Source organism: Trachurus trachurus, assembly GCF_905171665.1.
Source record: "Trachurus trachurus genome assembly, chromosome: 22".
Taxonomy (NCBI): domain Eukaryota; kingdom Metazoa; phylum Chordata; class Actinopteri; order Carangiformes; family Carangidae; genus Trachurus; species Trachurus trachurus.
In genome coordinates this window covers 8,900,629-8,928,604 of record NC_139907.1, presented here as the reverse complement: position 1 = coordinate 8,928,604, position 27,976 = coordinate 8,900,629, and the positions used below count along the sequence as shown (strand labels likewise).

General features: G+C 42.1%; 1 protein-coding gene across 2 annotated transcripts in view; it reads right to left on the bottom strand.

The window, feature by feature from the left end:
- The window catches only part of mta1 (metastasis associated 1), a 43,612-nt gene extending 20,126 nt beyond the window's left edge, over window positions 1–23,486 (bottom strand). For both annotated transcript variants that reach the window (XM_083997889.1, XM_083997890.1), the window contains exons 1-3: window positions 23,366–23,486; window positions 11,472–11,539; window positions 8,170–8,263 (exon numbers count right to left, since the gene is read on the bottom strand). In XM_083997889.1, coding sequence (XP_083854015.1) covers window positions 8,170–8,263; window positions 11,472–11,539; window positions 23,366–23,393 — 190 coding nt within the window. In that variant the 5' untranslated portion in view covers window positions 23,394–23,486. The remainder of the gene's footprint in view (window positions 1–8,169; window positions 8,264–11,471; window positions 11,540–23,365) is intronic.
- Window positions 23,487–27,976: the final 4,490 nt, after the last annotated feature.

The following is a 27,976-nucleotide window of genomic DNA, read 5'->3' as shown; positions in this document are numbered from 1 at the left end:
CTGCATAAACAAGACAAATGGAAGTGTAAGGATAAAGGGAAATCATTTTAACTTCCAGAGAAGAGCAAGGAGATCAAAGATATAAGAAAGGAAATGTGATTCAGTGCAACAGCTGCTCTCTCTTTAAGAAAGTTTTCAGCCACCGACGAAAAAAGGCACATATTCTGTCAAATACTGTTATTTCTGTCTGCACTGCATATGCAGCATCTATTGCATGTGTGTGCATCCTGGAGACACACACACACACACACACACACACACACACAGTTAAGCAGGATTATGTAGTGGTCCATCAGCACTCGGCCCCCCGGCTGTGTGTCCTTGAGTAGCGAGTCAACTCTCCAACCTCAGTCCTTCTCCTTCTCTCCTCCGAGCCAATCTCCTGGCAGTGCACCCACACCATACTCTCGACAAATTGCCTCTCCATCTCACCTGTCCCTGCCAATTATCAATTATTGATGAATGGGTCGCCTTACTGGGCTGAGAAACAGCGAGGGGAGAAGGAAAGCAGAGCGAGAGAGAGAGAGAGAGACGGCCTGAGGGCGACGAGTGGAGGTGCGGAGAGAGAGCAGCAATTGCCATAACAAACTGACTACACCTGCATGATGCAGTGTGTGTGTTTATGTGTTTATGTGGTGGTGACATGAAGATGCTACTTCTTCGAAATCTGTGTTTTTAATCGCCAAAGAGCCGAGATCAATCAATGTAAAATCAATAATGTGATACAAGTTTGGTTATGCTGAAATACAACATAACGTCATTAGACTGAAGTGATGAGCAATTTCCTGAGCTCATCTTACTGTCTTATCACTATTATCTCTCCAATAGTGACTAAATTCTTCATCCCTGTCCAAACGACATGTATGAAATGACCCAAAACATCAGCGTGCTCCACCCAATGAGGAGATAACAGCTTTATCAATACGGCTGAGCTCCAGCTCCCATATTAAATAAGGTGTCTGACTGTGTCTGCAGATCTGCAAGCTAGACTACATGTTTGCCCCAGTCAAGGACAAAGTCTGAAAAGCAAAAAAGTTATTTCAATTTTAATGTTGTTCGAAATCACACAAGTGCATCGTGAACATTTTTCTCCATTCACGGCACATACCGAACGAGAGTTACGAACAAGGCCGGCACAGTCAGTAGGAAACAACGACGACAGTTCGCCAGGACAATGTGGCGTAGTCTGTCCTAATGGGACGACGAGACTCCAAGTCTGCTCTGCATTCACTGAAACTTTGCATGAGGGATTTGTGCTGCAGCTGCAGAGTTCACAACTGTGTCGCTCAGTTATCAAACTCAAGTTGTACCTGAAGATAAAACCTTGTAGAAGTAAAGTGTAAACTTCAACAGTCTATATGGGATGAACTAATCCGAAACACTTATCGATATATTAGCAGCTGCACAATCACAGGCATACTAAGCAAAATCATTAAGTATTTCTGTATTAACAGAACCACATTGTTTGGGATAATGTGGTTTGATTGATCTTTTTTGGCTCTTATAGTTATTATAAATAAGCAGTTAAATGCCTTCTCAGTCACAAAATAAATCACTGTCAAATACAGATTCAAGCACTGATTAAAAATGGAGACTGAAGCCGAGGCTAATTATGTTTTCCCCTTTTCTACATAAGTATGAACTTTATGAACAAGCTACACATCTTGATTTGAGTTATATGTACAGTTTGAGCTGAGCTTTCCTCCATACAGGCAGATTATTACATCCACTTAAACAGGACTGTGTAAACACTTCAGATGTTTAGATTCTTATCCACCATCAGTACCATAAGGGAGGCATCTGATTGGTCCAAAATCAATCATCATGCAGCATGAAGATGAGTACAACCAGGCTAATAAAGAGACGAGAAGAACATGGAGTCCTGCAACTAATGGTCTGACCTCGGCGCCCCACACAGCCTTAATCTCAACATCATGGGAGTCAGTCTGAGATCACATGAGGAGACAGAAAACACTGAGGCAACCTGAACGCACAGAGGAACAACTGGTGAGTACAGAGTAAAACTGTGTGCAGGTGAACTGAGGAGAACCGGTGCTGTATTCATGGCACAGCAACAATCTGAGTCAAGCTGTAAAACACTGGATCCTACAGCACCTACATCCATTGATGCAAATAAATATGCAATATAACTGCATGTAAACGTGAGCACTTCTGAAATCAGTAACCAGATTTTGAACTATGACAAACATACTTCTCATTAAAACCAACATCAGTTTAGTTCACAAGCAGAAAAAAGGTAAAAACTGCCCCCCAAAAAACAAAAAACTGCTTAATTGCTGAACACACTGTGTGTACACACTGGGGTATATTTTAGCATAATTCTCTCTTTGTTTGCAGACTACAAGTGCGGCACACAAAGGTATTTTTTGGAATAATTTCTCTCCTCCTCCCAAAACAAACAGCGCAGTTGATTGTTCCTAAAGCTAAAAAAGTCAGAAAAGTCTAAATCGGTCGGCTGCTTTACATCTATTAACGACAACATGAGATCTCCCACGTGCTCCCATACAGAAACAACAACATCATCATCATCATCATAAGGTGACATGAAGTCTCATGACGAGAGGTTGCTGTTGTCACATTGCAGCTTACATGTCCACAGCTCGTAAAGCTCTGCAGCCTGAGATACAGTATGAAACAGAAATGTATTCTCTGACCGTCGGCCGTAGAGTCCCTTTAGACCGTCTAAAACACAGATGACCTTGGGCAACACCTCCCACCCACTGATGCGCTGGTTAAGCACAGGAGCACCTTCAGGAAAAGACTAATCCAGCCACCGTGCACCACAGAGGGATACAGGAAGTAACTATGGACTGCCCGTGGCCACTAAACTCTATAACTTCTTCTTCCTCTAAATGTCAGAAACTCAGCGCCAATAGACTGACCTTAAACCACACAAACACTCTATATCCCTATAATAAATCAATTTATTCATTTACTTTTTCATACAAATAGTGCAATATTACATATAATTGAAAAAATAGAATAAGCATATTTTGGTCTGAAATTTGGTTTCATCTTTATCTTATCCTCTTCATACTCTCGATTCTTGGAGTAACTGTAATGTAATGTAACAGATTTCTGATTGTGATCGTTTAATAATCTCATGTCTCCTGTCAAATAGAGAGTGGTTGTGTAGCTCAAGAGGTGCAACATGGCAGGATGAGGAGTTGTTTCCATGTAGGCGCTCTCTCCTGCGCTGTGAATGAATTCACTCACATCCATTTGTTTCTGGATTATCGTTCTGTGACAGAGGTTTACGGCTGTAATTAAAAAAAAAAAAAAAAGTGCTTAACCCTCCATTAGCTCGACTTCATCTGAACCGGTTCTGCTCCTGTGCATCACTTCACTGACAGCCATTGTTGTCGATTGTTTCGGGGAACTAGGAACCACATTTCAAAAATAGAAAAAGGTTTGAGTCATGGCAAATTCAAAATGTCTGAAGGGAGGGGCCACGGAGGTAAAATGCCAAGTCCGCCACAGAGGCTGACCACTCAGGAGGCCGCTTCAGTCTCAGGGGAGGGGCTAATGCTGAAGTTGGAGGCCCCATTGAGGGAGTGCTCCGTATCCGTGCAAGCAAAATATTTGATCAATGACTCACAGCAGACACACATAAAGTCACACAGGCTGATACGCACACACACACACACGACTGCCATTCTCCACTGATCCATAACGAAACCGAATTAAATGTAGCCCTCCAGCAATTCCTGTGACAAGGCCCAGAGCTAAGAACTGAGGTCCATCATGCATATAGGCGCACAGCAGCAGCACACACATCTACATACACACATAAAAGAGCATGTATTGTGCACACACACACACACGCACGCAGAAGGGCACATACGGCGAGGCTGCAGCTACAGCTACAGAAATGCAGACAGGATACAGCCCACACCCATGCGGTGTGCAGCCATTCCTGCCATGCATTTTTTACATATTGCAAATGTCTGGAAGCCCCTCACCAAACTGCAGCTGGCAGAGCAGAGCGCAGCCCGGACTCGGAGGCCTGCACAGGAACAGCCGACAGGAACATTACTCCAAAGCTACGCTTACATCCATCACTTTGCCGATACCGTTGTGATGCTGCTGCGTTCGTTTCACCAAAAAAACGTGACAAAAACAAAAAAAAGTCCTGAGTTACAACTGAATTATTCATCTTTAATTGATGCTTACCATGCAGCAAGAAAAAAAAAGCACAAACCCAAATTAAACAATTCAAAATTATTTCCTTCTTTTCTGAATGTTGGGTGATGATCGGACCTTTAAGAAAGTCATCACTGTTTTAGCAGACACACCAGAGGCAGTACATCTTCAGCAGCACCATAATCAAATATCCTGTTTATAAAAAAAAGAAAGAGATGAAGCAGCATGGGGATGAATACACACAAACACTGCTCAAAAATAATCACAGACTTTCTTAAAGGGACACACACACACACACACGTACACACCAGGGGACTGATGCTGTGTGGTCCAATAGAACAAACAATCCTCTCCTGCCACGGATACGCTCCCCCTCCCATCCCCCACCCCCAGCCCCAGCCCCAGCCCACCTCTGTGGACTCTGTGGTTACATACACACACACACACGCACACACACACATAGACTTTCACACCCCAAGAGCCAACATTTAACGTGCCACACCCAGTCAAAGTTTAGCGGCAGCAGCCTGGCCTGTACGCTGGCAGCAGCCGTTCCACTGGTCTGACTGTTGTAGTGAGCTACACCACCAGGATGCATCAGAATTGAAATCACCCCTTTTCTTTCTCCCCCCTCCCCACACACACACAATTATTTGATTTATTGCATCAAGCTGAATTGATGTTTGTTTGTTGTTTTCAAGTTTTTCCATATGGTTCTTCTAGTAAATGTGCGGCTGCAGTCTCAGGCAGCAGCGTGTGCACAGGTAGGAGAGCATGATGAGTGCTTACACTTGAAGAAAATGCCTCTTAAACCTACATAGCCATTAAGCGAGCCTGCCACTGCTGTTGACTCTACTTACACTGCACCACAAAGACACACATCATGCACACATACACAGGTCATCTCAGACCAAATGTGGAACACACACAGTCCACTCAGTCACTGTGTCACTGTGTACTTAAATTAGTGTTTTACACAAAAGGTTTTGCCCCCCTTTTTTCCCCCCAGTGTGCATGTGTGGTCTTTTGACACTCGCCGTGTTACTCAGTAAAACACACACACACTCAGTGCATCCGGCGGCACATTGTATTTGCCAGTTTTTAAAGCCGACAATCTGACAATCACGCTCGCCATTACACAGTGACTAGCCAGGTGTGCAGTAAGGAGGTAATGCAGCGTTTAAAGTTTAAACTGCTCGCTCTATCTCCCTTTTGTCATTTACTTCACAGCTACTTATGCCGTCTCTTGTGCGCACCACTGTAAATGTCTTTCAGAAGACACTGTGTGAAAGTGAGCACCACTGTTCTCATATGTACCGTTCATCGTGTCCTGCCCTTCTCCATGGCAATACCTTTATTAAGTTCTGGCCATTCAGAGCTGATAGAACTTAAAAGGGATAGTTCAACATTTTGGTAAATTGGCCCATTGCCATAATCCCTGTAGTAATAGCAGTAGGTTTGTTACCTTTAATTGTTGGTGCAAGCTATTTTTAGAAGCTGCTCAGAGCTACACTACGGAGGCTCATGGTATTTCTTGGTTTCCTTTATCAAACTCATCAAATACACAATCCAACAACTCCAAAACGCTCTCGTGGACAAGTTGTGATCTGCACATTCACCACGCTATGAGATAATAACGTAACGTGTTTTCGAGGCAAATACAGAGACTGCTTGCTGAAAAACTGCCCCTGAACGCAACACGCATCAGCGGTTTTGCATGAATTTACCTCAAAAACAACTCTGTCTCGTAACGTTCTGTTATTATCTCATTGCGTGGTGAATGTGAAGGTCACAACTTGTCCACCAGAGCGATTGTGTATTTGTTGAGTTTGATGAGGGAAACCAAGAAATCCCATTAGCCTCCGTAGCGTAGCTCTGAGCAGCTCGCGGCTCTGCCGTTCTAAAAATAGCTTGCACTGACAATTAAAGGTAACAAACCTACTGTTATGACTGGGATTAAAATGTTGAACTATCCCTTTAAGACACAAAGTGTCAGCACCTCAGTTACATACATCACAATATGTCTACATGCAATCTTAAAGTCTCATGTTTTTCCTGATTCAACATGAGGCAGAGGTTCACACATGACGTACACGTGTGCTGCACATTCAACCCTGTAATAACCAGGTGATGTCTGCTCTGTTTCACCTGACCTCAAAGTCGTTCCTGATTGGGATCATGTAATATTAATTTGAGAACCTGGACATGTGTTTTGATACAAAAACATTATTTTCTGTTTGAGTAACCATGAAATTTCAGGGGAGCGCAGCCTCACACGCTCCTGCTGTGGGAAACTAACACTCTCTGTGGAGGAAATTCCTTGAGGAAACTTGTGGCTGTTCTCTCCTTTGGTAGTTATTGGCAGTGTGCGCCGTGCCGGTTACGATACAGCGCCATCACAGCGGCGTTAACGCTGCACCTGCTTTTGCAAATGACAGAAATCCACTGAGTGCGACACTTGTTGGAAAATAACCCGTCCTAATTTATCAAGAGCTGAAGGAGACACGAAATTCGACAGGAGGTGGCCACTTCCTCATTCTCTATGCAGGAAAAAAAAAACCTGAACACACGCAGGAGGTCCACCACATTCATATACAAACCGTTATTCATTATTTTTTTGTCCAACATGGGCGCACACACGAGTCTGTGAAGAGCAGAAATCATGGAGCATTATGAAAGACTCAGGACGGGATTCACTCAAAGGTTGTTATCTTTTCTCTCCTCTTCCTTTTTTTTGCATTTTCCAGATAATAAAAAATTAAATGGCACTGGAAAGGATGACTAAATTAATCTGCCAGCATGCGTGTGCCTGTGCAGTGGGTGGTGGTATTTTCCCACTAAGATTACACTAAGGATGGAGCAGAGTGTAGACAACCAATAGTTAAACCTCAAGAACGAATTCCGCCTACGGTCAGGTCTTCTTTCAAATTAAAAATGCAGTTTATATAAATCCTCGGCTGAGACACGCTCATTTCACAATCTATATCAACATCTACTGCGCTGTGTCTGGCTCGCAGACCGAGATCTACAATGGATTTGGGTGAGAATAGAAAGTAGTGACTGACTCCAAACAGCGTCACAACACATTTGTGGCAGCTTCTTGTCATGTTCAAGAAAAAGTGAATTTCCTACAGAGAGAACAAATCACAACATCTCTCTCTGCGTCTCTCTACTCTTTGAATTCAGGCGCTCTAGAGCAGTGCCCCGAAGGCATCAAGTCCAACTGACCACTGGGCGACCCGGACCGTAGAGAATGGCTGTGGCCTTTAAATGACACACTTTGGTTACAAGCAAATCAGTCTTCTTCCGTCCTTTCTTTCACTCCCAACCATCTTCAACTGACCACCTCCGTCCCTCACTTTCTTTCCAATCAACGTTTATTTCACAATTGTTTCACTGTCCTTCCCCTTGAGAGAAAAAAAAAAACACATCCTGGTACCCGGGATGTTAAAAAAAAAAGGCCATACAATGCTGCTCGAGCCCATTCAAAGTCTGCCAGCTGTTCCAGATACTGCAGGGCTCGCTCCAAGCTCTTGAGAAACAGCACCACATTCAAGTAAACGCAACACGCCCACGCTCAAACAGGAAGAGCACACGTGCGTGGACACATGCAGGTGCGGTGCGGTGTCGTCATATGGATACATCCAAGCAGATCGAATGCCGTCTGAAAATCAGACCTACGAGAGGAGGGGCTGCAGTCTGGACTCTTTTCTCTCGGCTCACTAGCAGCTCACAAACTCAATTCAATTTTCTATCAACCCCTTGATAAAATCTGTTGCGCAAACAACCCTCACAACCTGAAACCTCATAACAGAGTTGCATTTTCCCGTTCAGGGGGAATCGTCTTCGGTTGGATGAGAGGGCACTACAACTTTGCAGTGGAAAATAACTGCAGAGGGTTGTCGAAAAGAACAGATTTTTTCTTTCTTTCTTCTTTTTCTCTTTTTGTTACGTCTTTTTCTACGCCTGATGTTTTGCTGCTGGCGGTGGGTTATGGTCACTCACTTGCATGTTTGTCTGCCAGGGCGATGAGTGTGCTGGAGATGTCCCTACGTCGGTAAAAACACACCACTTTGGCCTCCACGTTCCCATTGGCTGTCTGCAAACCAGAGACAATCGGCGTTACCACGGCAACAAGTGGTGCCGCACACAGAGCACCCCCACACACACACACAGACACACACACAGAGACAGACACACACACAAACACACACACACACACACAGAGACACAAAAAAGACCAGAGATGAGGCTAGTTTTTTAACTTTGGCTGCAAACGCAGTGTGAGACGACGGCAGTTCAACCAAAATCACAATAAGTGTTGCTGTTATCAGGACGGGGAAGATGTGTTGGGAGGGTTTGTCTGTTCAGGCCCAAGATTTGTGTCTCTTACAAACTGATATGTTGATGAAACACTTTTTCTTTTCTTTTTTTTAATTTGGAGCTGCATGTCAATTTTTTATTATATACTAGCTGAAAAAGGAGAACCAAAATAACTTCCACTTGCAGTTCAAAAGCCTAGTCTCTATATCACCGTACACATGAAAGGAAATTGAATAGCAGAGTATGAATTACGATATTGATAAACTGTGATTCTTTGAAGTGTTAAATATCATTGACAATCACATTTGTACCCTATTACAGGCCGGGCATATTGGATTAGGAGCTCTGTCACCAATCCCTCCAGTGAGGTATAGAGTGAGAGGAAGATGGATGTAGAGATGACGGAGAAGAAACAAACACAGTCAACACATCGTGTTTCTTTACATTCTGCAGACACTTATTTCAGGCTGCGATAATTATCAAAACAATTAAAATCCAATTTCCAACAGTTCTAAATTTGAAGAAAGAACATTGAAGAAAAAACGTTATTTGCACAAACGTTATTTGCACATTTATAATTGTTTTAGAGAGCAAACTGTAACATTTTTCTTTACAAATTAAACATTTGACAGTGACTCGTATTCCTAATTTACCTTACATAATCTAAAGGCCAAGTGAAGCAGGGCTTGCAGAGGATATTAACAAATTATACTCCATATCCTCAGTCAAAGGGAAAACATCAAAGTATATTTTAGAAGTGGAAAAACAAAGAACTTTCTAAAACTTAAAGCTCTGTGGGGTTTCTGCTGCTATTTAATACCTGATTGAATGCAATTTAATACCTATTCATACCAGCCACCAACTCAGCTTATCTCCAACCATTTCCATTGTTATCCTTCAATATGAATTAAAAGTGTTAGAGACGATAAGCCTTAGAATTAATTCTGGCATTTATTTCTCATTTTCCTAGAAGTGTGTAACAGGGGTAACTAATAATATCATTAATAAGACGCAACCTGAATAATCTGCAGCAAATGGATGGATTGATGGATGGATGAACCAATTAAAACTAACTATTTAAAGGTCCATGTATGAATTTTACATAAGGTCTGGAGATCTGGAGTAATAGTACTGGAGATTACTGGAGATTATACACGTTTTTGGTTTTTGCTTCAGTGTGTGTGTCTCATGGTAAATGGTGGTACAGGAGACACCTACTGCATGAGGAACTACCACAGAGTCACAAATGTCCAGCACTAAGATGGGGGTGGTCCGATCCATGACTCCCACTATCGCAACCAATTAGACTTAGTTCACACTGTGATCAGTGCTCAATTTTCTTTTCTTTTTTTTACTCTTAGACTCATCACATGGTCTGAACTTGAATTTTAGGGGATTTTTTTGTTTTGTTTTTTTGAGTAAAAAGCCTTTTACAACTTCCTTCAGCCTTCAGATACCCCTCACTGCCTCAACAATTATATTTTAATAAGTTAACGTTACACCGTTTTGATGATTCTTTTACATTTACGTATAGATATTTATGTTGACACACATTAAAACTATAAACCTAGACAGAACAGAGGATGATGAGAGAAAATGGAAACATGCAGATAGGAAGATGACATGAGTGTAACACATACAGTACATTATGTGGTGTGATGATCACAAATATATGAAAGCGTAGTGTGCCGTTAACTACACAGCACGGTTGATTAATTATCTATGAGCAAGTCACTGTCATATAATTTAAATTTTTTTAACATTACACACATACATGATGGCTGTTACGTGCAGTCAGTTCAGCCCAACTTTTAATTTCCCATCTCTCAATAGTTTTGGAGCAGCTGGTGGTTGTCAAGTTTTCTCCCAACACCGTTCTATACTTTCTAGACATGCATCTCTGAAACCTTATGGAAGAGGAAGTGAAAAGATCCCAGAGGAGCAGAGAGACTGACAGTGACAGGCAGAACAGAGGGCTCACTCTGAGCTTTGTGTCAGTCACATTAAACAGTCGCCATATTATCCAGCGCAGGCCTGGGACAGACGGCAGACAGACAGCAGGCACCTGTAACTGGTCTGCAGGGACACGGCTCTTTTTCTGCTTCTTTGACTGAACAATGACGGAGATGGCAGGCTGGGATTTACCCAGTCACCTCCCACTGAAACATTATCATCACACTAGTGACATGATAATACAACAGTGTGTTTACAGCTTTCATAACATGATGAAAGAGACATATATCATTTTAAAATAGTGTATAGCCATTTTATGTTCTGCCATTATAAAATACTGGCTTTATGATGACACATTTTCTTTCTTATAAATAACAATCTGAATTGTTTGTTTCAACAATGCCCCATTCACTGTGATATATAACAAAAAAAGACTTGAACAAAGGTTGTTTGATATTTTTCCCTTCAAACAATTATTTTATCGATATTCAAAAAAGTCGCAGGCTAAGTTTATTACGGCTTTAACTGTTTCCTGGTGACATCTTCAAATGTCTGTTTTGTCTGACTAAGATTACAAATCAAGTTTACAGTGATCTGAAACAGGTGCCGGAAAAAACAACAACAAATCTTCACAAAAAAGTTGGACACACTTTTGGCAATAATGACACATGAAGGCAAATTTATAGTTTTTAAAAGCTGCATCTAATGAGTTTTATTTTTGCCAGTTATTTTTTTGGATAGATCAATTTATTGTTTTGTCAATAAAACGTCAGTAGAAAATATTTATAAACCCCTGTTATAGTTTCCCACAGCCCAAAGTGACGTCTTCAATTGTTTTTTTGTTTAGTAAGATCAACAGTGTTAAACCGATATATTCAGAAAGAAAGATTTACTGTCACGTGTGAAGCTGGAAATTGCAAATGTCTGACAGTTTTGCTTTGAAATGCTTAGAAATGCGCTCTTTGATGTACAGAGGTCAGGATCTGTGCTGCGTTCAAGGGCATTAGACTCATCCTCAGACACGCACTCACCTTGTTCAACTCCTCTATCCTCCTGATCAGCAGTGGGTTACTGGACGAGTTCTCAAAATAAACATAATCTGCAGAGGAACAGTAAGAAGGAGGAGGAGGAGGGGGAGGAAGAGGAGGAAGAAGAGTGAGGGGAGAATGGAAAGAAAAAGGAAAAACAAATGTCAGTCAAACATTGCAAGGTCATCCAAATATTCAGGGTGATTTCCAGTTGGCGCACACAACGACAGCTTAATTAGTCAACAGGACAAGTGCAACACAGACATACACAAAATGTTGAATTAGCTCCATTAGGGTAATTTTCATACACAGGAGATCCAGCTGTAGTTGGGAGGTCTGACCGACACTCATTCACCAACTCACTGAGACACACATACACACACACACACAGTCTTTCCATTCAGACTGCTGCAGCCTTGGATTTCCTCAGCCCTCGTGCTTTCTTTGTCTTGTTTATTTCTCTCTTCATTACTCCCCCCCACCCCCCACTCCCAACCTGCATGTGTTGTTTGCAATGCACGGTGTGTTTGCATTTATATGGTTTTGTACAGGAGACTGCACAAGCTTTACCGCGCATGTGTGGCTTTGCTATGCATTTGTGAGTGTGTGTGTGTGTGTGCATATGTGTGTGTATGTGTGTGTGTGGGGCTGCTGGCGCTGCTCCAGGCCCATTGGAGGCTTAGCTCTCACCAGGATATCCCCACAGGCCCCAGTCTTGGTAGGGTGCCTGGTCTTAGCCCTGCATGTGTCTTGGCTGAGTGCTGTCAGATTATACCCCACACTTGGTAGGCTGCCTGGAGCCGGAGCTATCCTCCCTTCACCCCGAAAACTCTCCCCTCCCATCCCCCCATCCCCCCCCACAATCCCCCAGGCCCCCAATCTTCTTGACCGACTAAGCCAAAGATCGGTGAAATTCCACCAGCAGAAACCGCGCTACGCAACCGACTCATGTGTGTTTCCTGAAACCTCATGTGTCCAGCACTAACTGGTTTAGGCATGCACCCATCATGTTAGCACATCCAGCATCTGCACTGACTCCTGCATTTTCCACTATACAGTACTGCCAGTTTAAGAAGATATCTGCCTACACTTGTTAAACATTGTGCAAACATCTATCCATCATGTCTCTTGTATTTTTGGACAACTTTCCTGTTTTCATTACTTTTCTTTTACACACATAGCTCCATAATATTAGACACTGTTACCAACTGGGAATAAAAGTATAGCATATAACAAAAAAGATGCAAAACAGAGGAAATCATCTAATCTTCACAGTGTTGGAGTTTGCATTGTTCACAATGATTTAGATTTCATCTTTAGTCGCAAGTTGGTTCTCAAGACATGTCTAGCTTAGGCGTGAAACTGGTCTCCTCTGGATTTTTGAATGCAAAGGAGGCCAGTTTCACATCTGAGCTCGACAGAGATGTCAGAGATAAGGCAGAAATAAAATGTATCAGCAACTAGTTGAATTACCAATCTATTGCTTTTCAAACAAAAACACCAGAGTCTGAATAAGTACAGTGCCATAACTGCCTGCAACAGACCATGATGCAAAGCAGCAGTCACATGATGTGGTGGTGAGTAAGGGGCACACCTTTGACTTCTGCTGAAAAACAGGTCCACACCCATTCTCTGGAGCTTTATAAATGATACTGTACATGTAAAATATGTAAAATATCTACATTCAGGGATTCTGCAAGTCAAACTCAAGACTTTTTCAACACCAGTTGGACCGACAGTCAAACCAGTTGGGACAGTGTCAGATTTTCATGAGTGCTCCTCAGCTGTATATGACAGTATAATTCTTAGCAACATTGATAAATGATTAATCGGTTAACATAACCTGGACCAAGATACGTGGTATAAAATTATATATAAAAAAATATATTCAAAAGAATAGAATAGAATAGAAAAAGCCATAACTAATGTAACCGTCTACAGCAGGCAAGATAAACTATTCAAGGTAGTAAATGAAATTCAGTGTTGTTCAAGACCTTTCAGTGTTTTAAAAAAAAACTTTGACACAGCTCACTGATTGAATTAGAGATACGGTTGGTAAGCAGCAGTGGCTCGGTATAAAGTAAATTCACTGAAATCATTCCTAAGTATTTTATATGCAGCGAGGGATCAGTGTATAAGGATGTAGAAACTTCACACCTCCTCTCGTGGGTTACCCAAAGCAGCAGCAGCAGTTCAGAAAGCATGTACAGTGTAATTTCTATGACAGCTTATTCTGGCAACCACAGCAACACATTCACTTGCTCTACATCGCAGCGAGTCGAGGCGAGATCATCACATCGTGCCTATCGACTCGTCGCCCTGTAGCGGCCTGTTACTAGACTCCGCTGCAACTGTGACATCTTCGTCCTGCTGCTGAATATCAAATAGGCCAACTTGAAATTGAGCCGTGCTGAGACAGAAAATGAAGACAAGACATCTGACTTGCTCGTTTTTTTTTTTTTTATCTAACACGCGACGGGAGGAGGCAGCAGCCCAGGGGTCAGAGGTCAGCAGAAACAAGCTTGTGACTAGTTGTTTTCGCCAGACCGACCGCCTGTGAAAGCGTGGACTGGGAAAGTGAGTTAGTGAGTTGTCTTTTGTCGTTAATGGTTGAGGCTTCCACAGGCAAGAAACTTGATTAGGGCTTAACAGTTAATTGATTGAATTATTAGTCAATCAGCAGATAATTAATCTGGACATTTTTCTCCTTGTTTTGTCTAAAAAAACTAGACGAATGATCCAACAAATCGATCAAATTGATACACTGTTGGGTTTGGTGTAGCTGGGAAGATTCAAATTAATGAATATTCACAGGGTTTAAAATGGAGCCACTTTTTTTTCCCAATGGAAATTTCACTGAAAGTCAATAAACACAATTATCTCAAGTAATAGCAAAAAGAAGAATTGCCAAAAAGAAAGTAATGACAGAGCTCCCAATATGAGCGAAAAATACTGTGATGAGGTCGCAGAGCACATGCTCAGATCTTCAAGTTGCTCATTTTCTCTAACAAAACATCCAATGGCCAAACAGATTCTGTCACGACACAAAGAAAAGCAAAGTTTCATATTTGAGAAGCTGTAGCCAGTACAATATTTTCCCAAGAAACGATTTCAATGATTAATCAATTATAAAAAATAAAACACTTTAATTCAACATTAAAGGGAGAACGAGGAGTTTGTATTTGGTTATAAAAAAGTCTCATATTAATGTGGAAGAATCTACGTTACCCACACTTGTTAATGGGTTCATTTTCGATAATTATATCGTTTTGTCTTTATCGTTATTTTGTTATTATTATTTAGTGGTCGGCTCGCCCAGCATTTCCTAATTTCGGTTTCGCGGACGCTGACCGGCAGGCCATGGGAATAACGCCGCCAAATCGGCGTTTATGGTCGGAACTACGACGGTATCTAATCATCTTCGAACCTCTGACTTTCATTCTTGATTTGAAAACATTCTTGGCAAATGTTTTCGCTTTCGTCCCGCCAGTAATTCCACCGTGCGCGCGGAGGCTCATGGGAAACGTAGTGTGAGAACACTTTGCTTTCCGAAACTCCTCGTTGTCCCTTTAACAGGACTCCATGTTCCATACCTGAGATGGAGAAAAAAAAGAGAAAACATTCCCCGGAGAGACACAGGTAATAAAACTGTCAACCTTCAGAGGAACCCTGATCAAAAAACCTCAAAAACAGGGACAGGTCTGATGACAAACCACGGAGAGACACGTTGACGCTGAACTGCGGCCTTCGAGCGGTTGCCAGTTGTGTGAGGGACCCATTAATCAGGAGCCAAAATGCGTCATGACCGTTTTCAAACCAGAGCCGAGCCACATGTCCCAACATCCGGTTTTGCTGTGGTGTCGGGTGTGAATTGCCGCCACGCATTAAGATACTTTTATTTTGGGGCACTGGTGACGACACGTCTCCCGGTGCATTCACAAATCACTGCAAAGGTGGGATATTGGGCACAGGTCGCCGTCTTGCTTTTTTTTTCCTGGCATGGGGCACTGAAGTTACAGAGAATGGAATCGCTTTTAACATTCGACCCCGTGTCTCTTCTCCGGCAAAGTAAAAAAAAAAAAAAAAAAAAAGTGGGGAGGAAAATGCACGAAGTGACAAGTCAAGAGTGGGATGTTGGAGTGTTGGAGTTTCCACCATGTGAGGAGCCGAAGCCTGGTAGAGAGCGAGCTGGAGAGGAACTCAAAATGAGAGCAACAGAGAGAGAGAGAGAGAGAGAGAGGGGAGAGAGGGGAGAGAGGCCTGTAGGCACCGAGCAGCGTCACTCAGTCTCTCCATTTCCCATCAGCCCTCCCGCCGCCTCAACCCGTGTATAACCCCCCCACCACCACCACCGCCACCCCTCCTCCTCTTCCCCTCCCTCCCACCCACCCACCCAACCACCTTCCCACCCCTCATGCTCTCCATCCCCCGCTTTTTCCCAGCGTCAGCCAATCGGACGGCCCCGGCGCCTATGATGTCACAGTGCAGTCGAATTTAGCGCGAGCCAATCAAGGCATGTTACCGAGCCCCAAAAGAGAGAGTCTGCTGGGCTGATTCAAACCAGGCCAGAGAAAGAGGGAGAGGTGGAGAGAGAGAGAGAGAGAGAGAGAGAGAGAGAGAGAGAGAGAGAGGAGAGACAGACAGTCAGTGAGGGAGACGCAGTGATGAGAGAGGGAAAACATGAGTTAACTGATGGAGTCTGGGTTTGGACAGAGCGAGAGAGACTGGAGGCTATCAGACACACAGCCTGATAGAGATGGACGTGGGCGAATGAGTACGACACTTAAAATAAAAGGCAAAAATCTAAAATTAAACAATAAAAAAAAAGTATGATAGTCAGCGATTAAGTGGAGGAGTAATTGGAAAAACCAGACCAACCAGAAAATTAATATGCATCTTTTTTTCTTTTTCATCACTGATTAGTTATTTTTAAAAGTTCCAAACGTCTCCTGGTTAAATCTTTCCAAATGTGACAATATGCGGCTTTGTCGTCATGGATGACTGTGAAATGAGTATTTCTGGGGTTTTGAGTGTTGGCAAACTAGGAGTAGCAATCTGAGTACAACGTCTTGGGCTGTTTGGAAAATAATAATAATAGCAGCCACTTTTCACCATCTTCTTCAACATTTCATACAGAAAATCACAAAGAGAATCAGTGGTTGTCGTAATTATACCCTATACTCATGGTTTTCCGCATCTTAACCACTTAGCTTGTCAGTAAAACATACAGTGGTGAGTTTGTCATATTGTTATCTGTGTTGAAGACTCATTTTAGGGATAATCTCCATTGTCAGCTGCTCATAAAATGTTTTAAAAATGACCAACATTACACAAACTGGACTTACAGAAAACCCAACCAGTGTTTGGCATTAGTCTTTCTACTCAGCACAGAAAACAACACACGTCACCTGTGCCGATATGAACACAGTAAAAACACAGCTTTGTATGTCTCATCACAGAAAATGGCAAAACTTGCTGTCTAAAGGTGAACCCACTGCACTGTTAAAAATGTCTTCACACTGATTTTTACATCTCTTTACTGCAGCTCAGAGCAGATCTTCCTAACCTAGTGGTCTGAACCAGCTTGTGTATCTTTTCCTACTTTTCTCAAAGAAAAAATCATTCAAGTAGAAGAAAATGTGCCGTGAACATTACTTTTTGCTTGTCAAACTCTTCCCAACCTGTAATGGATGGTTTACAGCACATACATTCAGTGTTTACATTACAGTTACAAAAACTGGACGAATAAAGTGCATGTAAACGTAAGACTGGACTTCTGGAGATCCGACTTAAACATCCAGATGATGCGATTGGTAACCGATTTTCTTCTCTACGTATTCACCTTAATCTGATTCTGACTGAAACGGGACAATGCAGGATGTGCGCATGCTCCACAACAGCAGCAAAAGCACAAAGTGTTGCATAGAAGCCGGCCCGAACCCACCTGGCCTGATGTGTCAGCACCGATTCAGTGCATTTCACAATTAACAACAACAACACACTACAACCAGACGACCTGACCCGACCCGACCTGAGTCGTTTGTAATCCCAAACCCGGCCCGGACCAGCGCATTCGGTCGGGAGCTGCAGAGACCTCTAATCCAGTTGTTTACTAGGTGACAGAAGAGTCAGTTGGATAGGGGCTCTGTATTAACCCGCTAAAATGATCCATACTGTATCACCACCTACGTTGAGGACGCGGACATGTTTCTGTCAACTATTCCATTTTCCCTGTTGCATGTAAACTGCGACGAGGACAGAACTCTGCCGAGACGCCCAACTCGAGCTATTAGCACAGCTCGACTTCGCTGTGAATGTAAATACACCGAGTGTCACAAACCTGTGTTCTAGTGTAATACAACTTATCTTACACTGAAAATTTGCCAGCGTTTGATAATGAAAATAATCGTTATTTGCAGCCCTGCAGTATATCCTCTGCTCCCGCAGTGTGTGTGTCACACTATCTACCAACATTTGCTGATCACCTGATAGAGAATCAACAGTTTCTGCTGCCATGCAATATAAAGTATGTCAGTGGGGGAGTGCACCCAGTGCTACAGACACATAGCAGAATCAAACTAAAGTGTTTTGGCTCAGGGAGTTTCTTTATAACAACCAATATAGTACCTGAGTACCGAAAACCTCAACAATTTAAAGCACAAACTTACTGTATTACATTAGAAATTATAATTTTAAATTTAATTTTTCAGTGCCAGGAGGCAATTTTCAACACAGACACGCTTGTTAATTCGGGACCCAAAAGCTACTGAGGCACCTTCCACAGCGTTAGTAAGCACCAGAGGTGGTGTGTCTATAAACAGTACATTATATATGACAGTAATGAAAAGGATTGGGCTCGAGTAACGACGAGGGGGCAGAGAGGCTGGATATGGAGAACGTGAACATCCGCCCACGCTGGTCCACGTGTGCATGCATACCCCCTCCACAGTCATCCCAATGCTTACTCATAGACACACACCAAGAGGCGTGTGTCATCCTGAGCAGCAACTGTGGAATAGACTGTGGCTCAGATGGAGCTTCTATAGTAAAAGGCAGGTGATTTAAATCTTCAAACTCTATCCGGACCTCTTTTTCAGACTTTGATATTGCTGACTATCACTATCACAGCTGCTCACATCTGCACAGAGTGAGACTTAGGAGAAATATCTGTCCACCCATCCTATGAATTCCTGCCGTCATCCCTGCATGCAGACAGTGAACGTCTAACTTCTCAGACACTTTCTGCTCTGCACCTCTGTCTACTGACCTGAGGGATAATCCACATTCAGCACCAGAATGTAAAACATTAATAAACGGGAGAGTTTGCTCTAGTTAATGTTATGTTTAATGATGTTTAAGCAGAGAGGGATTTCATCTAATAAAAAAGCATTAGCATTTTAACTCCCATCGCGCATCTGTCCTGCAACTTCCGCAGCAGCAGACACGACTGCAGCCTGTTCTCGTTGGACTGTGACTAACCAGCAAACGTGTGCAGGTTTTATTCAACAGCTCAACTATTTTATAGCAATTTAGATGACGAGATGTTGAATTTCAATGAGTTTCAATGAACCTACGAAGATGCCACAAGGCAGCGGGCCCGTAGCAAATCCTGGTTATTACTATGGATGTATGAGCGCTGCGCAATTTGGCCTCTAAACAAATATGATGATAAGGCCGCTCTGTTGAATTAATGCAATAGCCGTCGTGTATCTGTTAAACTGACCGTCCCTGTATTTGGCAGGATGGCAGCCAAACAAGCCTCAGATCTTCTTCACTCGGCGAGCACACCCACCAGATCTGTGAGAGAGGCAACTGCCAGCGTGGGCAATTAACACCAGCCACCAGCCAAGCGATGTGTGGGCACTGTCAAAGTTTGTAAGTTAGTCAGTTTATAGAGTAGTAAACACAACAACACCTTTAAGGCAGGTTTCTGAATCATAACTGGCAGCACGGGGAAAATCCTCACCAGCCGTCAGCCAAGAGAAATGCGGGTCCTGACACCAAAGTTTGTCACTTTTTTTTAAGTTAGTAAACACTCCGGCACATTTAGCACATTCTGCACAACAGTTTTTCACACTCCAGCAGCCTCGGTACAAGTTTTAATTTGATGGAGAGGTGCATACATTTTCAAACAAGTCTTAAAAACGCACTTGCTGTCATTGCTCCCACCTATACGAGCTATTAGGGATGTGATGATACCAGTGCAATTCCACTATTCTCAATACCAGAGCACAGAAAACAACAGAGGCTGCTGCTGTACAGCGTGTGCTGCTGACACATGCACACACCTCCATAGAGCCAGTGTGCGAGCAGCAGTTTAAATTGACTAACAAGGTGACAGGCTGGTGGTGTGAAAACATTCATTTAATAAAAAGTCAGTGATATATTCCGACAGACTGAACAGTAACGACGGTTTGCGTACTTATGATGCGAGCGGCTGGCGCATGTTATGAGCCGTCATCACGTTATCCTAAACAAGATAATGTTAGCAACGCTCCACACACACACACACAACTTCCACAAAAGCTAAGAAGAGATGTCAACTGTCGCAATTTGCAAATAATAATAACTGGAACATATATTCTCACTGTGTCTGCACTGCTTTCTTCTTATTCTTTTCAGGATTTGACTCCTGGAGGAAACACGTCTCCACTATGGTATGACAGAGAATAAAAAAATGTCTGGATAATTTTGGCATCAACCTGGTACCAACGTTTTACCTCTTGTGACATCCTTTCCTTACTTGTTTTCACTGTAAGTGATGTGGAACGAAATCCATTGTCCTTGTTCTGTGCAGAACGACATTAGAAAGTCTAATAACAGGCTTCAACAGTCTGTCAAAAGTAGATCTTCCAAAGTTACAATCTTTATAACAATAATAATAAAAGGAAAAACCTCCACTGCAGCTCATGATAGAAACAATGTTTGGAAAAACATGGAGGGATTTTTTTGTACTAAAAGCTTTTTACTGTGGAGGATAACCATTTGATCTGTTGAACTAAGGGCATTCCTTTGAATGGGGGCAGGCTGCTGGTGCGGCTGAGGTGCCAATGCAGGGACTGTGGCAATAAAAAGAAAATCACCATTGTCGTCCAGCAAGGCGTTGTGTTGGCCAAACATATGCACAGTCTTATATTCCTGATAGTTTAAGGTGACGTGATTGTTTTACGTCTTTCCATTCAGTTAATATTATCTGGTACTCTGGACTTCTATGGATCACTGTTACCTGAAGCAACCTACCCCAGACTGACCCCAGTCTGCTAAAGCCTGATATTGGCTTCAGATCATTTCAGGAATATATTTTTGCACAAACTGTTACTGCGTGTTTTGTTCTTCTTTTTTTTAACTGCTTACATCACTTACACTGGAAGTGCATTAGTATTTAATTAACAAGTGTGAACAGGAGGAATGATTACAGCGAGAAACCCCTGTTTCAATCTCTCCATCAGCACATGACTTTTGTTTGAAGACAGACTTCAAGAATTGTGAACGGATCATTTAGAGCGTTCAAATCCAACTTGAAACTATATTTCTTTCCTCATTGTCTCAAAGGAGAGTAAATTTCTGCCAGAGCAATAAATCTGCAGCAAGTCTCTGTGACTCTCTCTGCAGGTTCATACTTAAAACTCCTGTGGCCTGCTCACTGCTCAACACTCTGGACTGGCTTCTCTCTTCCCTTCCCACCATTAAGATGATAAGACATATGCTGTTTAGCCTATACTTAGTCGCAAACACTTTCCTGTGACTAGGGTAAAGTGACGAGGAAGAAGCACCGCAGGCAACGGAAGAGTGGCTTGTGGCCTGCACGACAAAAACAAAGACATCAAGGCCCACAAAGCCGGCTTTTGTCCAGGGTTCATTCACAAGGAAGTCATTGCTTTTCTAAGATGATCCTGCATTGTCTTGCAAAGTAGCCGCCATCTTTCCAAGGGTTGGTGTCAGGAGAAGATTCAGTCAATTATAAAGACCTATTTTTGGCTTCAATTGTGCCTGGTTTTCAATCTCAAAGTGACAAAACAATTTAATAGTATGTCAATCCAGTGATGTGTTTTTTATGCTTTGTTTTCGTGTTGGTTTAGGTTTTTACACAATTGTAATGTTTTGGTTTTTCCTTGCAAGTTGGATGGCGACTGTGATCAGATCTTAGGGCATTCATGTGAACTGTTGAAATGATTGTGATGAATTAAATCTCATTTTAAGCTGCAGAGTGCAGAAGTATGGCGTTGAAAATACACCATCGTAAAACTATGAGGCATAAATCACTGATTCAAATGAATTTTCTAGAGGCAAGACATAATGGATGAGTGTGAAGACACACACCAAATCCTGCAACATTTAGGCAGGTGGAGTGTTAACTTTCTATCCTGCACTGGATATAATCCTGTTCTCACTCAGGTAGGCCTCGTTTCATTTGACCAAATAAAGAGGGCTGTGTGACGTTCAGCACCACAGGCTATTTTCTGATGCAGGTGCGGAGTCAAGCAGAGCATCGGCCTTCCTATTACCCCAGACAATTTACAGTCATTCCATGTAAACATTTCCTCAAAATGTAATCAATCACTTTCCTTCTTCCTGCCTCTTTAATATACATTCAAATACGACGTAACGGAAGAAAAAAAAAAGGATCATTAGGAGGGAGAACTGAAATCACGTGAAAGGAAATACTAATGAAAAAAACCCCAGACTGACCAGCTTTCACAGGAGAAGGAAACCAACCTAAGTAAATAATCACACCTGTCTTCTCCAGTTTACCTGTCACGGTGCACCATGATGTGGCTTTTCAGACACTTAGTGAAATTTGTGGTCAACATTTTAGCAGTAACCTCACATACAGAGAAAATTGTGCAGCACTGATATTTCTGTGCACTGGGCATCCAAGTCTTCCCCATTTTATTCTATTTCATTTATTTATTTAATATCCAGTCATCCAGGGGAGCAAGCCTCCCCGTATTATAAAACAAACACTACTTTATTTTAAACTATATTGGACAGTAACTTTCCTATGACTATTTTAACACAGTACCTACAGGATGTAAATCAGAGCAATATGAGCAGTGGGAGGATAAACAGCTAGGGATCTTAATTAGGTATTAACTGGAGTTGTCTGCACAAAAGAAGGAGATCTTGCCCTTACATGTTTTATATATTTAATAGGCTAAATGCATCTTTAAACATCTTTGCTTTCATTTCTATTCCTGCTTTTCCCCTAATGTAGGTGAGAAGTGTTTAACTTTTATATATATATATATTCATATATTTTCCTTGCAAAGGCATCCACTACTTTCTGTTTCCTTAGGGATTTCTGTAGGTTTAATGAAATACTGATAAATGTTACTTATTACGACTGAAAAGAGACGACCGGGGCCGTAGTTTACTGGTACGCAAAAACTTTTCAGCATACGTCCGCCGCGTTACCTTGAAAAAAACACACACACACGCACACATTTACACAATGCACGTTACTTTAGATGCATCTTTACATTGGAGTAGTTGTTTTGGTTCAACCTAAGTTGCAAAAGAAACACAAAAGAAACCGAGCGAAACCGAGCAGGAGAGGGGAAAGAAGGAGAAAGAGAGAGAGAGAGAGAGGAGGGGGGGTCAGTTCAGTAAACGAAGCACTACTCTTCATCACCATCCTCCTCTTCACTCAGTCACCACCACCACCACCATCATCATCATCATCTGTGAAGCACAAGGCTGGTTTTAGCTTTAGGGAAATAAAGAAAGAGAAGGGAAAGGGAAGGAAAAGACGGACCACGCTCTTGTAAATACATAAAAGAACCGCGGCGAACCGTGGCGAGTCCGCCATAAAAAAAAACACAACAAAAAAAACAATAATAACACGGGAAGCTCCCACAATGTTGCCCTCCCCCCCTCTCCGCCAGTCACCAGCTTACCTCCAACCCGGTACATGTTGGCTGCCATGACTGCCCCCGGTCCCTGGCTTCCTCTCCAGGTAGAGGGGAGGCTCTCTTCTCTCTCTCGCTGCCGGAGCTGTGTTAGCACTGCCGCCGCTGTGTGTTGGAAAATGGTGGATTGATCAATACGAAACAGAGCAGCCGAGAGACCTTAAAGAGACAGTGCACTTTTTTATGGTCGACAGCCTGAAAAAAATTGGCGGCACGGTTTAAAATAAATAACTAACCTGACCCTAGCGCACAAAGCCTAGAGTAGTAGCTACTTTGTAATTAAACATAACAAAATTATCCATATTGATTTGTATAGTTGGCACCAAAAAGATTTGCACATGCAAGTTGGCAAAATTGAGCTCAGGCATGAATATCAAGCTCCGCCCCCTTTTGCCATAAATATAGGTGTTTTTCTTTTTCAATGTTAATCTTTTTTTTAATTATGTTAATGAGTAGGTACGGCATAGTAAAGCATAAATGCATGGACTACATTGGGAAACGTCCAAAAAAAAAAGTTTTGTTATGCACTTTGACCTCTGACACACCTGTATTGTCTCATAAGGGAGTGGCCATCTTTCCAAGACTTTGCTGTCAGGAGATGATTCATGAAATACTGATGCCTATTTTTGGCCTAGATTGTTTTTGATTCTGAATAGTTTATCTATTTAGTCATACAATTTTTACAGTACACTAGGCTAGATTATCCACATCTTCTCTAACATTATGCATTAGTTTGTCATCATTTAATTGTTACTTACAAAATGCTTAGGTACTTAAATTGCCTGTTTGTTTCCATTTTCTACAATTCTACACTTACAAGTTACTTTGATTTTGTATAGGCTTACAAAACAAATGATCACCGAATATGATTCGTATAGGTCTATAACAATAGCTCTTGTCTCTACTTTTACTTGTACCTGTTGACATTGTCTTGTTTTTGTTTTCTACACTGTGGTATTGTTTTACATGCAATAAATGATATAAGCACTTCTTCCAGCATTGTCAAAAACTAAAAGCTAGTCATCAAGTAGGCTAAAGTCCCATTGCCCTTATTTGAACAACAAAAACATAGTGATATTTTCAGTTCAAACCTCAGTTGTGCATATTTTAACAGTTGACTGTCAGAGAATTAAATGGTGTTTAAAACTAAAACTAAAAATTAAAACTCAGCGTCTGCATCTTCCACAATGACAGAGACATATTGAAAAAAACAACTTACCTACCTGGTACTGGATGCATCAGAAAATTTAGCGTTCCTGTTTCATGTCTAAAGCCAAGGCTGAGATCCTAAATCCCTTAGCTCAGTCGTGTCAATTGAGGTCTGTGGATTAGATCTCTGGGCACGGCCCCATGGGGGCTTGTTGCAAAGAGGGATAGGCTCAGTTAGATTTAATTAATGTGTGCAAGACTGGTGACAGTGACCAGATAAGTGTTAAAGATAATGTCATGTTAATTCTTTGGATGTTTATGTGATATGGAGTTGCTATGCTAGCATATCTAGGCTACTACTTTGATCAGGGATGAACACATAAAAACACAGATTAATTAATTAATTAATTGATCCAATTGGTTTCAGTATGCAACACCGTATGCACCAACATTATCTTATGAGCAGACATGCTTTGTGACTGATGCTATGATATTACAGGATTCCCAGAAGACTAACGTTTGGGACAATAAAGCTTATTACAACATTACAGCAACGTACTTATCTCATTATAGGAAACTGCATGTATATGAGTAAATTGGAAAAAGAAATTAGAGTAAACAAATGGGTGATTCTGCTCTGCAACAAAGACTAGATAGAAGCATTTTTTTCTAGCCTACTGTAACACCTACTGCACATACAGCTCTCCTTCTCCATGGACGATATCAAACGACAATATAATGGCATCTAAAAATAAAGGAACATACACAAAAGTTGAGCTCTTGATGTGTGTTAAAAGATTTTTTTTTGCAAAAGGTATCTTCTGCACAAGACGAGAGGGCAGGAGTAGTCTGCCATTGACAGTTGTTTGATTAGCTCAGCTTTCACTGTGGAAACAGGAGTACTGTAGAGCCTCCATGCTGAAGGAATGCTGTGGTGGAGGCTATATCTGATCTATACCATATGGAAGCCTCAATTACTGTGGCCTAACACAGGGGACTACAGTCTGCAGTCACATGACCATTATAAGCCAATCGTGTGTAGCCTACTTACAGTATGCACTCCTGCTCAAGTGTGCAGTCTCAGGGTTGGGACTATGCTGCATTGGAGGGATACAGTATTGTGTCTCCTAGGCTCTTTTATGGGGACGAACAAGAGACAGATAGTGTGTGTGTGTGTGTTTATGTAAGACTGTGCACAATCATTTATGTCATTTAGACTGAAATATAGAGGATTTTAGAGTGTTTTTCAATGATAATGTGCACAGCGGGAACAGAACTAAAAAGTGTTTTGACATGGGTAATCATTTTGGGTTAAAGAAACGAAAGAGCATTATTACCCAATGCATATTTTTTTTGAGCTGTGTATTTATTGCCCAATATACAGCACGCTGTTACGTGCAACATTTCTGAAAAGTGCTGCTTTTTGCTGGGAACATTGCTCACTGTAGAGTACTTTATTTCAAACGCTAATAACCTCCCCTGTTTCCTAAAACGTACAAATACATAAAAAATGTAAATATATCATACATTAGTTGATACAAGTGATCTGTCTTTGTGATAGCCTATTCCCTGATAAGCTGGGAGGAAAATGGTGCCAATACGTAATGTGGTCTTAATTAAAAGAAAATAGGTGGTCAACAATGTAGCCTTGTATTTGGGAACTGTGACTACTTTCATTAGGACTGTTTGTTTACTTGGCTGCTTGGTGCTGTGCAGATGTTCTTTTTGAATCCACTTGCTCCTCTGCCAGATGTTGCTGCAGTCAGGGAGACAGGCAGGCGAGCATGCAGGCAGAGCTCCACACAGCACAGTGCAGGTGTTCTCCCCGGTGAATCCCAGTCTGCGGAGAAGGATCAGCCGAAGACACAGAGCGTCTGCAGGAACTCCCCACAGTTATGGAGTGATTACGGTCCTGGAGGATCAACTCTGTGTCGACGGCCTCTCTCTTTCTGTCTCCTATACTTTCTCCTCCTCCCCTTCTCCTCTTTCTTTCCTCTGCTGCTCCGTGTTGCAGATAAATGCACAGGAGAGACAAAGACACAGAGGAAATCAATTAGCCCTGTTTCCTGGCACAAACCATTCCATATCTTTGATTGTGGTTCCTCATTTGTTCTCTCACTGGGGGTTGAGCTTGGATCCAGAGACACTATGGGAGGTATAGCAATAAAGACACAACAGTTACAGCGCTATCTCCTCCTGCACCTAGCAGTCAAACTGTGCATGGGTGTATTTCTGTATCTACAGTGGAAAAACACACAGGTTTTAATAATTTTCTTTAGGCTATTAAAAAAAAACCTGACTGTGGTCAAAGGCTGATGTTGGAACAATGAAAATGGTCAGCCAGATTCAATCTTTATTTGGTAACACCAGGCCGTACACCTCTCACTTTGACTCATGCTGTAGGTACCTATAGCATGGAAAATAGCACTCATACACATACAGTTAAGCACCAAGCCTGAGTCTACTGGAGATTTTGCAAATGCATACAACTGCTCGAAAAAGCATCACAACTACTGCAGCTGAATGTGAGAAAGTGTAACAATAGTGTCACACCAGTATAGTTGTTCATCGTCTGACAAATCCTGAACTTGACAGTTCACTGTTCCAGACTTCAGTTGTGACTTGCCATTTTGTCACTGCTCTGAAAGCTTTGACTCCAGGCAGCACTGACTCTTTTAATTGGGAATCTCTGCTGTAGGGGATCTGTCAGGCAGATTTCACAGCTAAAAATATCAGTAACTGAAGAGATAGGCTACACTCCCTCCCAGGGAATCTTGCTGAGGACATGCAGTTTGTAATTATATGCATCTAACAACAGGGGGAGCTATTGCACTTCTTTTGACAAAATGAGCAGTTGTTACAAAAGGGACAGATGCTATGAGACCGGACCGGTCACAGTTGGATATACTCTTATCCATAATCTTTAGCTTTTGTGAAACGCACAATTAAGCTCCAAAATCTCTGACAAAACATCAGGATAGCCTAATGCCAATTGAAAACATGATGGTCTAAGATGCAGTTACCTCAGTTTGCCAGAGGGGGTCATCACCTACATAGCCTTGTTTCCTTTGTCCTCAGTTGCTCCCTAAAATCATGCAGAGGGAGACAAATGAAAGGCCCGGCGATGCAGCCATCCCTAACAGCGGAAATGACACTTCACTGACTAGCATCAGGGCTAAGTGTAGACCTCAAGCATAACATAAATCAAACTTTGTCATTATGTCCTCATTATTGTCTCTCTGGTGGGGTGCTGGAAAGCTGGTTTATTGTGGGTGTTACTTCTGTCTGTCATCTCTTACTGCAGACATGGCTCGGATGGAAACATCCAGCTCTGCACTGAAAGCGCCACAAGAAATCTTGGCCCTAATCCAAAGGGGATTAACCACATTGCACTTGAGCGTTATTGATACTGTGACCTTCACAGAATGAAAAAGGAACGACTATGCCATC